Source organism: Egretta garzetta, unplaced genomic scaffold (genome assembly GCF_000687185.1).
Source record: "Egretta garzetta isolate BGI_Z169 unplaced genomic scaffold, ASM68718v1 scaffold311, whole genome shotgun sequence".
Lineage (NCBI taxonomy): Eukaryota > Metazoa > Chordata > Aves > Pelecaniformes > Ardeidae > Egretta > Egretta garzetta.
In genome coordinates, this window is record NW_009258678.1 from 483,369 (window position 1) to 496,755 (window position 13,387).

General features: G+C 38.2%; 1 protein-coding gene across 1 annotated transcript in view; it reads left to right on the forward strand.

The window, feature by feature from the left end:
• Window positions 1–12,686: 12,686 nt before the first annotated feature.
• PPM1A (protein phosphatase, Mg2+/Mn2+ dependent 1A) overlaps window positions 12,687–13,387 on the forward strand; it is a 14,907-nt gene continuing 14,206 nt past the window's right edge. The window contains 2 exon segments of the mRNA XM_035888668.1: window positions 12,687–13,384; window positions 13,386–13,387. The exon segment at window positions 13,386–13,387 is cut by the window's right edge and continues 137 nt beyond it. Coding sequence (XP_035744561.1) covers window positions 12,705–13,384; window positions 13,386–13,387 — 682 coding nt within the window. The 5' untranslated portion in view covers window positions 12,687–12,704.

Sequence of the window (13,387 nt, forward strand, 5' to 3'; positions counted from 1 at the left end):
CCTTCCAGGCCGTTCTGGGTCTACCTTTTGTATATGAGACTGGGCTGGAAGTAAAAGACTTGCTGATGCATCATGCCAGTTATTAGTTTTCCTCACAGACACAGATATCTGATAAAACCCTCTGATAAACATAGCTTGTACTGGAGAGAGCTGGTCTGTACTCTCACACGCTTCTGGCATAGCCATGTTTTTCTCATATACAGACAAGGCCTAGTTCTGGTTAATATGTTTAGTCCTTTGGTTGGTGGTTGTCGGGTAAATCTCTTCCCTTGAGGTACAGCAGAAAACTATACCTGTTTTCCAAGTATTTACTTAACTGTCTATAGGTAAGCTTGAGATGCTTTTGTTGAAACCGAGGAGGAGAGGTGGAAATGCCAAATGACTGGTGAAGCTTGCAGGTCTAAACAAGCAGAACTCACTTAGTGCAATTTGAATTAAAGCAGAAGACAAAAAAGTTTTTTTCTATGAAATCAAGCTAGTTGCTTCTTATCTGGAGTGCAGCTTATGCAGTGAGGTTGAGTCATTCTTGCTGAGATAGCATTTTAAGAACTGTCGTTAAAATGCTTAGATATTTAACTCTGGCACAGTATAATTTGCAAACTTATGTAACTGGTATGTTTTTGAATGCAGCTGTCAATAAGCAATCTTATTGCACTTTTGCTTTCCAGTGGAACTAGGAATATAAAGCGGCTGCTTTCACCAGATGACCTAAATAGAAGTCATTTAACACTAATGTATTACTTACTAAAATATCGGATGTTACTATTGACTTAATTTTTACATGTTCAAGTCTTTTCTGATGTAAAAGTATGTTTTCACGCAATTGGCTAAGCAGAACTGCATTGGAATTAAGTGACTGAATAATACAGGTTGTGCTATGAAATAAGAAAGTTTTGGAATGGGAAGTACTGTAAAATAATTGTATTTATTTTGTCTCTGCAGACCTGCAACTCATTTTAAAGACTTTAATAGTAACAAAGTTTGAAGTCAAGATGATAGTGGCTTAGCATACCTACACCTGAGCCAAACAACATTTATTCTTACCGTTGCACATGGCTCTTTGTCATTTTTGCTCCTCTTTCCGCATAAATTGCACCTCACTTTTACTTTTTTTTGAAAGGTTGGTGTATTACCTGTAACCTTTTAAATGATGCAACCTGTAGTCTCATTTGTTCTTTTAAAAATTAAGCTCTTTTTGGATACCACTTTGTTGCTGAATGCTTACTGATCTCTGTAGTTTTAGTCACGTGATCCAAATTTAAGTTAAAAATACTAGGATAAGAAATAAACTTGTGTAAATTTTAAACATGCTTAGCTACAATGCTCTTCACTGAAAGAATGGCAAATTGCAAAGTCCATGTAAACAATATGTAATCCCTGAAAAAATGCCAGTGTTCTTAGGTATTTAGAAGATCATGGGGATGTACATAAAATGTGATTTTTATGGCATTTTATGTACATTCCATTAGCCCGTGCATAAAAATATGGTTTAAGAAGGATTCATATATTTGAGCCATGATGTGGTGTGGAGATGGCGTTATCTTCTTGTAACTTCTTTATGATGTTCCTGTTGCTATCTGTCTGTGAAAGAACAATTTGAGATTTATTAAGATTTAATATTGCTAGAGTAAATAATTTAAATCTTAAGACTAGGAAGAATGTTTAGACCAAGGAAATTATAATCGGGGCAGGAGAAGAAAGCAAGTGTGATACCACGAGAGTGAGTAGACTGATTTTTGTTCCTGGATAGAGGTAGTATCTAGCTGTTACTGGTGTTAAACCAATGCTGTGAGGTCTGGTTTTCTATTTTTCTATCTGTTAAACTCTGCTCTGTGTTAAACCACATACTAAGTCTGTTAAGTATCTTTTTTTTTTTTTCCCCTGTTTGTGTTTAAACTGATCATGCTTTTGTTTTACTGGGTGTTTATTTTAATTTTTTTGTTTCCACGTACTGGTAAAATTAACTAATGGATATTTCAGCTCGGTGCTGAAGTCTACAGAACAGAGTGTGTTTATAAATATATGAAACAGTTGCTCAGATTTTTTTAACAGCTCTTCTAAAAAGGTGTTTATATGTGACTAAGCCAACAGAATAAAAACTTCCTTCATCTACAGATCGTTCCAATGAAGTACACTTCTACTGTTTAGAGTATAAACTTCATAGCAGTATAGTAGCAAAAGAGCATCAAAGAGTGATAAAAAGAAAAAAAAAACCCAAGATGGCTAATCAGGTTTCAATATTGAAATGCAGCGAAATGCTAGCAGTTTACACATACAAGGAAAACTACATTAGCCTCTATTGCTAACATCTTAGCTCTCCGTTCAGGTAAGAATGTTTTAATAGATAAAAAGGTCTCTAAAGTCTTCTAAGATAATAGCTTACAAAGCCAAGAAACTCAAGTGTAACATGACTTGCATTCTGATAGCAGCAGTTTAAATAGAGCAAAGCACTTAAATGTGCTTATGCTGATACGCCATGTGCAACTGAATTATGTGGGACTACTCAGATGTATGATGTTGCTCTCATGCTTAAATGTCTTCCTGGATTGTGACCTAGAGGATGAATTGTGCTTTCGTGTTTGGGTCTCAGCTGTATCTTGAATGATTTTCTGTATCTATGTATACAACTAATTTTAACTGCTAACTGTACTTTTGATCTGGAATTTGAGTAGTAGTCTGTATCCTTCTTGACCATCAACGGTTGGACTCAATGATCTTAAAGGTATTTTCCAACCTAAATGGTTCTGTGATTCTATATACCATAGCTCTTTGTGCATAAAATTCTGTTGCATTTTTTTTACTTACGAAGTACCCTAAAATGCAACAGCCATGAGAACTGTGTAAACTGTGCCTAAGCTCTTTGTGTTTGGAGACGAGTTTGAGGAATTCTCCAGCTGTCTGCTAAGTTAAGTAAAACTCAATCTTTAGAAAGGGGTGCAGAATGCAGAAAAAAATTGGGCAGGTAAGTGGTTAGTTTTAAATTGTAGGAACATTCATGAAGAAAGAATCAGTTTCTATCAGTAAATAATTTATGGGTTCCCCCAATCAATTATAGTAAGTATTTGGACAGACCCTTCTTAAAAATCTAATACTGCTTCTCCCTGTACAGAACCATTCTGAGGCGGCAGAATGAGGCCCTGTAAGCTTAGGAACTGCTGGTGTTAGCACTGCTTGTATTTTGAAGAATAATTTTGAATTCAACAATGTCCTCATTCGGTGACCAGAATATTTAGAGCTGCAATGAAGTCAAGTTTGGACTTGGGAGAGCACCTTGAGAGCAACCTGAAAGTTACTCTCTGCAGAAAAGGCTAAAACAATAGAGTTTTTTCCTTGGTTTCTTTTTTTTATATTTTTATGTAGTCTTGGGGGAAGAATCTACTTTATTGCAGCAGTCATCCTCTATTTTTGTTCTTTTAATGAGATAGGAATGCTGGAGATGTGAGGGCAAAATAACTTTGTAAATAAAAGCTCTGTGTGTACACAAATGAACAAACTCCGGCTTTTCCTAAGCTTTGAGGATTTGACTTCCAGGTCTTAATGTGCTTCTGGCATAGTTTTGATGTAATTTCCTTGCAAGCAAAGCCAGGGTACAGCTGTACACTTCAGAACATTTCCTATTTTATTCCCATTTTATTCCCATGTGTAGTGATCAGGTTTTAAGTCTCTTGTATGCTGCTTTTCCTATGTCCTTACCAGAACAGTGCTAATGTTGCTGAGATTAGAAGCCCACAAATATTTTCATGTAAAATTAAGGGTCTGTGAAATGGCTTATGTGTCTTACTTTGAATTATTTCATAATATTGAGTACTTGGCTAAACAGGAAATTTTGGGGCCTTCATGCAAACGTCATCTTCTAATCATTGGGCACATGCATACCAGTTGTGTTTTCTCTAAATAGTTTATTTTTATTTTACTCCCAAGCACTATCTGTATAAACTTTATTTTCACTTGGGTTTTATTCTTTCATGTCGATAAATAAATTACTGGTAAGACAAATCAGATAGGTGGCTGATGCTTATTGTTGAAGTTAGGAAGATCTGAAGTTTGAAATCTTTAAATAATTATTTAAAAAAAGAGCAATGACCTTGGTGAGCAACTGGAGGCACACGGACTAAAAATTAAAGAGGAGATAGTGTGATGATTCCATGTGTTCAATTTTCTTTAAGGTATATAGGACTGTATTAACTTAGATTTTAAGATGTTTGTGGGGAGGTTATCAGTGAAACAGTGTGACAGAAGGATGGTGGGATTCTATAAGAATTTGTACACATTACCACAGGCGACAATACCAAATTATGTTAACTGTAAAAAAGTGGCAGTTTCCTGAACTTCATCATCGCAGACGAGAGACAGAGGGAGAGTGTGCGTGAGTGTACTTTTTTTTGCTGTATTTCAGGAATGGTTCAATTAATGGACTTGGTGTTCTGTTGTTTTTTAAATTACTGTTATTCAAGCCTCCCTTTGTTTTTTGGAGTCTCAGCGAATAATCCCATTGGGACCTTTTTCCATGTAGTGTCTTTTTCCTTTTTTTTTTTTTTTTTTTTTTTAACAACTTCAGCTAGAACGCTGGCAAAGACAAATTGGCAGTAGCTTGACTTCATTCTAGTGGCTTTTGAACAACCTGAACCATCCTGGTCATTCTAATAAGTCCTTATGGTCTAGAGGCTTTTTACCCAAGAACTCCACTTTTCTCTCTTGGGTGGTGGCATGACAGGCCAAGGCTCCAGTTCTGTCTGTTTTTTCTGAATAGGTTTAGCTGAACTTGATAAAAAAGCACATTATTTTTGTTTGGGGTTTTTTTCTGGCACAGAAATAGCAGTGGAATAGTGTGGTTCTTCCACTAAAGAAAACACTCCTCTATGAATCTTCGACTTTTTTTTTTTTTTTTAATGGCAGATGTTGGATGGTTGATAATACTTGCAGTGAAAGAAGATGCTGAGGCTTCAAGCTGTAAATGAGAGATCAAAAAAATGAAGTTTAAAGAACAGGGAGTTTTTAGTTATTACTTGAAGCATTTGATGTGTTCAGATCTGTTCAATTCTTGGACTTCCAGCAGCTTGTACTCAAGAATTGTCAGTTAGACCTATGATGTCTAGAAGAGGGGTAATATTCTGTTATGATGGTAGATGACAGCGGCAGAGCAGTCTTGGTATTACAAATACTGGAAAAAATTGTGATTCCACTTCAGTGACTTACTATAACTCCATTCTTATGTGTTGTCTTTTTGTTTCCTTTTCTCCTGTTTCCTTTCTGGTGAAACTATATCGGTGTGCATAGTTCTGCTGGAGTAGCTGCATAGTGCTGTATACTCTTTCTGACGTGAGCAGTTTGGTTGGAATTCTTATTTTCACTTGTTTGCCTTGCTCTTTCAAAAAATTTGAATCTTACTGCATCTCATTGATACTTAAAATGAAGCAAGGCCTTTCTTTCTCCCGACTTCTGTCTACACAGACTGCAGCTTCCTTGGATCTTCCAGTTCCTTTTTACAGTGCCTGCTTCAATGGGGCTTTGAATTTTGGCTGGAGTCTGCAGGAATTTGTGTGCTATTAACAAAGCAGTTGTCTAATCTCTTGTGTCTAAAATGGGTGTCTTTTGTTTATTTTCCAACACTTTTAAGTAAGAAATCTTTGGAAAATGAAGTATAACCAGAAAGGTGCTGAACTAAACACCAGCATGGGCATGTTTTCTGCTTATTAACGCTTTCAAGCAAGGACCATGGCTTTTTCATTCCCATACTGTTCAGACAGCAGCATATGCATTTATGCAGAGCTACCTCATTGATTTTCATAGGACTTGTTAATGCCGTTTTGATTGTCTACGCAGTTTTTCATAGTCATTGGGCTGCTCGTTCTTTGATACTGCTGCCTAGTAGGTTTTTTTCTTATGCTTTCCCACCTCTAATTTGTAGTACAAATGTTTAGAAAGAAGCAAGATTTCTGTCTGGGCCAAGAAATATTATGTTAATTGTGTTCTGAGGGTGCCAGTCATGTTAGGATCCTGATGAGTTGACTGGTACTTGTGGATGCAAGTTTTATCTCCTCTGAAAATCAATGTAGTGATTTTTCTATTCCCAGCAGTGGACCTAGTGATTCTGGAAAGAAGCTATTTTCTTCAGTAACTGGCCATAGAGCAAAACAAAAGCAACTCCATAAAGAAATCTTGAAATTACATCACTGTCTTTGAGATTTCTGCAGGAACAATTTGTTAGAGAGATGAATTGACATTTTCAGCGTCCAGGGCTTTCGTTTTCAAAAATCAGATTACATACATCTACTTTGGAGAGAACCTGAACCTCAGCCAACGTACATTCGTATCGAGAATAGCAGCTCCTAAACCTTGGAACAGGTTTAGTTGTCTGCAGGAAAGATAGGTAGGAGCAGAAAATTAGATGTTTTGAGAAAAAGATGAAGCATGTTGGAGGGAAGGTGTTAGCTTAGAAATGGTTACCTTCTGTGTTCCAGAAGACTTCTGGAGGCTTTAGCAGTCCTCTCCAAAATCCTATCTACCCTGCCATGCACACACACAAAAAATAAACTAACATAGGAAAACAAGAGGGATAAAATATTTTGCTGCTTAGTAGGGGGAGGCATTCAGAAGGGCTGTCAGCTCCTAGCAAGGAGAAGGAATTTTAAGCAGAAGAGAAGTTATGTTTAAACAACAAAACAAGTCACAACAACCTAGCTCAGTGAAATGGCAGGGCAGTGCCTGTGGACCAGTTATCGAGAGGTCAGAGCTCAGAGGTGTCTGTATGGGAGGTGCAGTGATTTAGTGTTTTCTGCTGTGATACAAAGTTGCAAATGTAATCACTGTTGCATATTAATCACAGGGAGAGGGGGAGGGTAAGTGGGGAAAGGTTGAAACAATTCATACTTCCCCTTCTACACATAGAGTCATTAACTAGCTTACCTTTGGGGTTTTTTTTCCCTGTCTCTCAGCTGCGTACATGTATAGATGTTCTTGCCTGTCTGAAGGCCTCTCTACTTTCTTTAAACTCATTTTTGCAGCTGTCTACTTCTTCCTGTTCCCTTTGCCTGCCACATGCCATAGCTTCTACATCTGTCCTGAACCAAAAAATTGTTAATGTAATTACAAACTTTATTACCCCTATGGGTAGTTTCTTCTTATGTTCTTCTATTTGCAGTTGTCATACTGATATATAACGCAGACTATGGTTGCATCTCCAAGAAGCAAGTATTCTGTTGGGGAAATTGTGTGGGAGTCCATGTTTATTAAAATAGCCCTATTTCTGTATTTTATTTCTTTTCCATAGGCAATTCATGTCTCCTAGTTGGCTGTGTATTCCTGTGTCTGAAAGCACACATTCAGAAATATCAACTGTAATTTTTAGGTCTTTATTGATGTTGTTGAACTGTGAGTGCCAGAACTCAATCCTATAGCCTCCAATAGTTTTTAAATAGTTTCATTGGCAGGAAGCTTTTTCATGACTTCATTCAGCCCATGACTGTGGTGTAATTATGTCTCCTCATCTGCGTGTTCTGTTTTATTTTAGTCATTCTTCTGATCCCTGGGATGATCTCTGACATGTTGTTTGTTAACGTTAATTGATTTGGGGCATCCAGTACGTACTGTCAGTTTTTCTTTCAACGGGCGCTAGCTGCTGAAAATGTTCCCACATTTGCACAGTTACGTGCTGACTGGTTACTGCATCCAGCCTGCTTAAGGCAGGGGGAAAAGTACCACAGATCAGACTGGAGTTGAAGTGATCAAATACCCTTTTGCTATTCAGTAGCAGTCTGTATAATTTGGTGACTTGCTCTGTGTCCTGTAGTTCAAGTAAAGGTTGTAATCTTTCTTTATGGTGCTCATTACAACACACAGGGCAGAATGTCACTTGGAATGAAGTCCTAGGAAATTGGAGTATGGGGACATCTCTCAGCTTAGTTTGAACAAGTGCCTGCGACTTCAGCGTGGTTCATATAAGCAGCTTATCCTAGTGGAAGGAACACAACTTGAACATTGTTTGAAAAGGATTATTAAATTGCATATTGTTAAAGTACAAGTTTCAGATGGGGGTGGTTTGTTTTCTTGGACAAGAAGATCAAATCCTCGTCTGAATTCCTTGGAAAAATAAATTGTCTTTTTGGAGGGCTACGTGGAGTTAGATTAACTGTCCTTTGTGAACAATTTAAGATTTACCTTAATTTGAAACTTAAAGCAAATGAATATGCAAATAGCAAACGGGTAAAATTTATTTTTGTGTATTGAAAGGCATTATAGTTGTGCTGTCTGGATAGCACAATTTGAGGGGCAAATGAAGGGGCAAAGAGATTTCATGCATGCCAGTGATGTATCTGTGGTATATGTGCCCATGGTCCCGTATACTAATTACCCTTCTTTTCTTTGCCACTCTGTTCTGCAGTTGTCTATTTTCAAGGAGTTTAGCTACTGACTCTTTGGCATGCTCCATTCATTATTTCACTTTTGTTTCTAAAGCTGCAGTCCTTTGAATTTTGGCACTCTTGTGTTTTATCCAAGATCTTGTTACTTGTGTTGATTTTTCTAGGCCCTCCACAGTATTCTTGCTTTTCTGTCTGCAGACTGCAACTTGAGTTTCTCGTGCACTTGCTGTAGAGGCTGTCCTTCAGTTTGACCTCCACAAAATCAGTGTTTCAGAAGTCAAGGTTTAGATGCACTCATAGATGCATCCCCTGCATATTTGTTTTTATGCATAGGGCTCCATTGTCACTTTTGGTTTTGTTCAGAAGCCTCTGTTCTTCAGAGCCAAAACCCAGGAACTTTGGCTGCAGAAAGCCCTTGTCTTTTAGGAGAAACTAATGGAAGTCACTGATAACGGAGGTGGTGAACCAAGGAGGTTAAAACTGATGTTTGCTTTACTAATTGTTGTAGTGGTTGCAGTGCCAGATGATGTTTTAGAGTTAGCGTTTCTGAAGGAAGTGTTGGACCTTTGATCTTTTTACAGGGCACTGCTGCTGTAGTACTGTTCAGAATTGCCCTTCTCTAAGGAAAAAAAAAAACAGTGGGTGATGTATATTTGCCACTAAACTTCATCATTAAAGTGCATTTTCTCTTACTTTGGCTTTAATAGGAATAGGAAGAATGTCTCCTTTAGTACATAGTGCATCATTCAAGCATTCTGAAAGCTGTGGCTTCCAGAGTAGAGGGCTGGTTCTGTCTCCTGCTGTGAGACTGCAGTTTTCTAACATGATTGCAGAAATGCGTGGCTAGGTTAAGAAGGGGAAGGGTAGTAAAATTATTTGGAGAATAAGGGTCATGAGATGAGGACTCCTGTTTAGTAAGGAATTTGTTGCTTTATCACACATCACGCATGCAGACTGTTCTGGGTCTGACTGCCCTCTTTGGTGTTATTGCATAACGAAGTCATGCTGTAACTTGGACGCTTGCACTGCTATAGGTTAATCTGATTTGCATACAGAGTTATATGCTTAACTGGAGGTGTCATTCCAACTTAATCAGTCTAGTACACAAACCACCTCATGAAAGAATGAAGAACATAGTAGTGATTTAGGTAGACACTGATGTGTGAAAGATGTTTCCGTAGATAGGAACTCAAAAACAGGTCTAAGAGATACTTTTAGTAGGGAGGAGCCATGGCTTTCTTATGTCTTGGGGTGGGGGTGGGGGGGTGTCCCTTCTTTTAAAACTTATGATTTATTTTTTTTTAATATAACTAAGAGTCTTTAAATTCTTCAGGTTTTAGCCACACATTAAGGGTGTGGGAGGACGAGTAACAGGTACCCTCTGATTCATAAGAATTCAGAGACTGGTCATATTAAACTCCAGTTTTTCTGAACAAGAATTGAAATTCTGGAAAAACTAAAGGCTTGGCATATTCATCCTATCCACAAGTAAGCTCTGCTTTCCCTTCAGATACAGTGAGGATTTTGAAAACCTGGCCTACTCTCGTACAGGTTTAGACTGGCGTTTTGATGGAAGTATGATTAACCAAAATGTTGCAAGGAAGGCAACTGCAGTCTGTTACTGCAGTTTTCAGAAGGTGACTACTTTATGCTATGGGCTGTGAATAACTTCCTAAGTAGAAGTTATGTGACCACATTGTGGTTATCCTTCTGTCTGGTTGTATTCGCATCTGTGGTGGGTAGCTCGCACCCTTGAAGGATCATGTGTCAACATCTCACCTACGAGGCTTAATTTAGAGTAGCAACAGCTTTCAGTTTACCTTCTGGGGAGGGATAAGGCAGCTTGATTTTAAATAGAGAGTGGATTCGTTAATTTTTGAAGTGTGCTAGCAGTTCTGTATGAGTTGCTAGAACTGCATATGACCTGTCTGTATGTATTTTTAATTGTGGTTTATGTGACAAGCTACTGAGAGGGGCAGACAGCTTACAAAGCACAACTCTGCCTGAATATTGTGTGCCTAGTAATGTGAGAGATTAGAAGGAAAACTGCCTTTTTTTTAGTCCGAACTTGACAGTGCTTGTGGTCAGTTTAACTGTATCCTGTTTGTAATGCTTTTCTGTTTTGTTTTAAACACGGTATTAATGTAAAATACTTCACAGAAATGTGGCATTTGCCAGGGCAGTTTCTGCTTTTTGAGCTCTAAATTAAGGTGAAATAATTGAATACCTGCATTCTATTTTATGATCTCTTCAATAATAAGCAAGTGTTAGGTGTTAGTTTAAACTCTGCTGCTATCATGGAATGAATAAAAAGTCTGTTATTCTGCAAAATAATTCTCCATTTGAATTTATGTCAGCATTCTATAATTATTTTGATCACTGACTTCAGTAGAGTTGCGTGTGAAGATAAAAAAGTCGAAGTTGTATTTTTTTCCTAGCAACTGCAGTAATGTGAACCTCATGCATGTGCTTAGGATACAAGACTGGTGTATGCTATATTTTGTTGGCTAGCTACAGTTTGCGTGGGCATCAATATTTTGTATTCACTTAAGAAGACACAGAACTTAAGAGCAGGGGTTGGGGTGAGAGGAAGCAGAGGTGTACTGCTGCTGACATCTCTCCATACAGCTGAAGTATGTGTGGCTTTTGTTTTTGTTAACAAAGCATGTGAGCCAAAGAGTGTATATCCAGTCCCTCTGCCTCACATTTGAATCACTGTTGTGGTGAGGGCAAATATAAACATTCCTCAACTGTTTATTCTAACACATACAGATGTTTTAGAGAAGTTGATAGTGGCTGGAAGAGGCAGTATGAACAGCTTTGTCAGACATATAATGTCACTTATAGCTGGAGCTGTATTGCAATAAAAGCATATCATCAAAAAATGTTGTTATCACTTAGAAAACTGATCAAATGTATTCCACATACAAGTTAAAACCCTCTAAAACTCCTAGTGTACTAACCTTCCTGTTAGTCCAGCTGCTTAGTTGAGGCCTCGGGTAAAATCTGTTTCAGAGACTCTTCTCAGTTTTTGTCCATTGTCTTCAAATAGAAAAGCTCATAGTCTTGTTCCATTACCTTGTATTGTATAACAGTGATTTGTGCGCTCTTTGATGTTTCCCAGGGCAGAATTTGCAAGTATGTAAAATGTGTGACCTATTTTTTATGATTTTTTTTTTTTAATAACGAATGCACAAATGAACTGATGTGGATTAGAAGGGTGGGTTGGATGGTTAGGGTGTGAAAGCCATGAAGATAAACCAGTCAGTTTACACTGCCTGTAAATATAATTCTTATTTTCTTAAGCATGAATATTTGCTGCATCACATCCCAATGATGGGAGGTGGAGGAGGATAGGGTGTGCAGTATATTGGTCTGGCTTGAATAAGAAAGCATGAATTTACAGTACTTGTGATTTTATTTCCAAGCAGATTTCCTTAGACTTGTCAGGGGTAGTTGTCTTTCAGTGAAGCATGAATACATTAAGGTTTTAAGTAAATCTGCAGCACAGACATCTGAGAAGCTTGCTGCGTAATTTAACTGAAAATCTAAGGATGAGCTTTCACAAGATGGCTGAGCCAAACTAATGGCTTGCTGCTGCCTAAAGGGACAGCTGCTCTGTTCCTTCTCCTAGTTACCCAGCGTTGCCTCTTCCTTTATGCAGACTCTGTCATCATCTTGATCATTCAGATCACTTTATCTGTTTAAAAAACAAACAAACAAAAAAAACAAACAACAAAAAAACAGAAAACCACCAACCAAATGAAAAGCCCCAAACCTCCTCTCCACCCCACCACCACCCCACCCCAAAAAAACCCACCTGATCATTTTGCTTTCATTTTGATCATCAACATCAGAAAAGCAGAGTGTGAGCAGGACTTTGTGGCCAGCAGGTAGGGACCTAGGGCATGCCACTGTCCTGGAAACACTGAACTCTTTCATTGGCTCAGTAATCGCAGGGAACATAGCTATTCAGATGTGTGTGCCAGTTAACAAGTCCTCTTTCAAGCTAATTTCATACATACTTATACTAGAGGCTTTTGTCAGAACCATGAATGATAGTGGAATGTAAGTTCTTCAAGTAAAACAGCTGAAAATGCTTACAAAAATACAAAAAATGCAGTTCAGCTAGTAGCAGTGTCCTTGTTTAAATTACATGAAAGCAATGCAAATTTGACTTGAGACACACAGAAAAGTCAGCTTTGTATCTGTAAATTTTTGTCATCTTAACAGTATTTGGGCTATTATTTAATAGCTTCCAATAGGATGTTTAAACAAGAGATGTTTAAGAAATGGCTTAATAATCATTTTTGTTCTTCTTTTTAGAACTGAAGGAAAGTCATCATGGGAGCATTTTTAGACAAGCCAAAGATGGAGAAGCATAATGCCCAGGGGCAAGGGAATGGGCTTCGTTATGGTCTGAGTAGTATGCAAGGCTGGCGAGTTGAAATGGAGGATGCACATACAGCTGTGATTGGTTTGCCAAATGGACTTGATGGATGGTCATTTTTTGCTGTATATGATGGGCACGCTGGATCACAGGTTGCCAAGTACTGCTGTGAGCATTTATTAGATCACATCACGAGCAACCAGGATTTTAAAGGGCCAGATGGGCCACCATCTGTGGAAAGTGTAAAGAGTGGCATCAGAACAGGTTTTCTGCAAATTGATGAACACATGAGAGTCATCTCCGAGAAGAAACATGGAGCAGACAGAAGTGGGTCAACAGCTGTGGGTGTCATGATTTCTCCCCAACATACATACTTCATCAACTGTGGAGACTCGAGAGGTTTACTTTGTAGAAACAGGAAGGTTCACTTCTTCACACAGGATCACAAACCAAGTAATCCACTGGAGAAGGAACGTATACAGAATGCAGGCGGTTCTGTAATGATTCAGCGTGTGAATGGCTCTCTTGCTGTTTCAAGGGCGCTCGGGGACTTTGATTACAAATGTGTCCATGGGAAAGGTCCTACAGAACAGCTGGTCTCACCTGAGCCTGAAGTTTTAGAAATAGAGAGATCGGA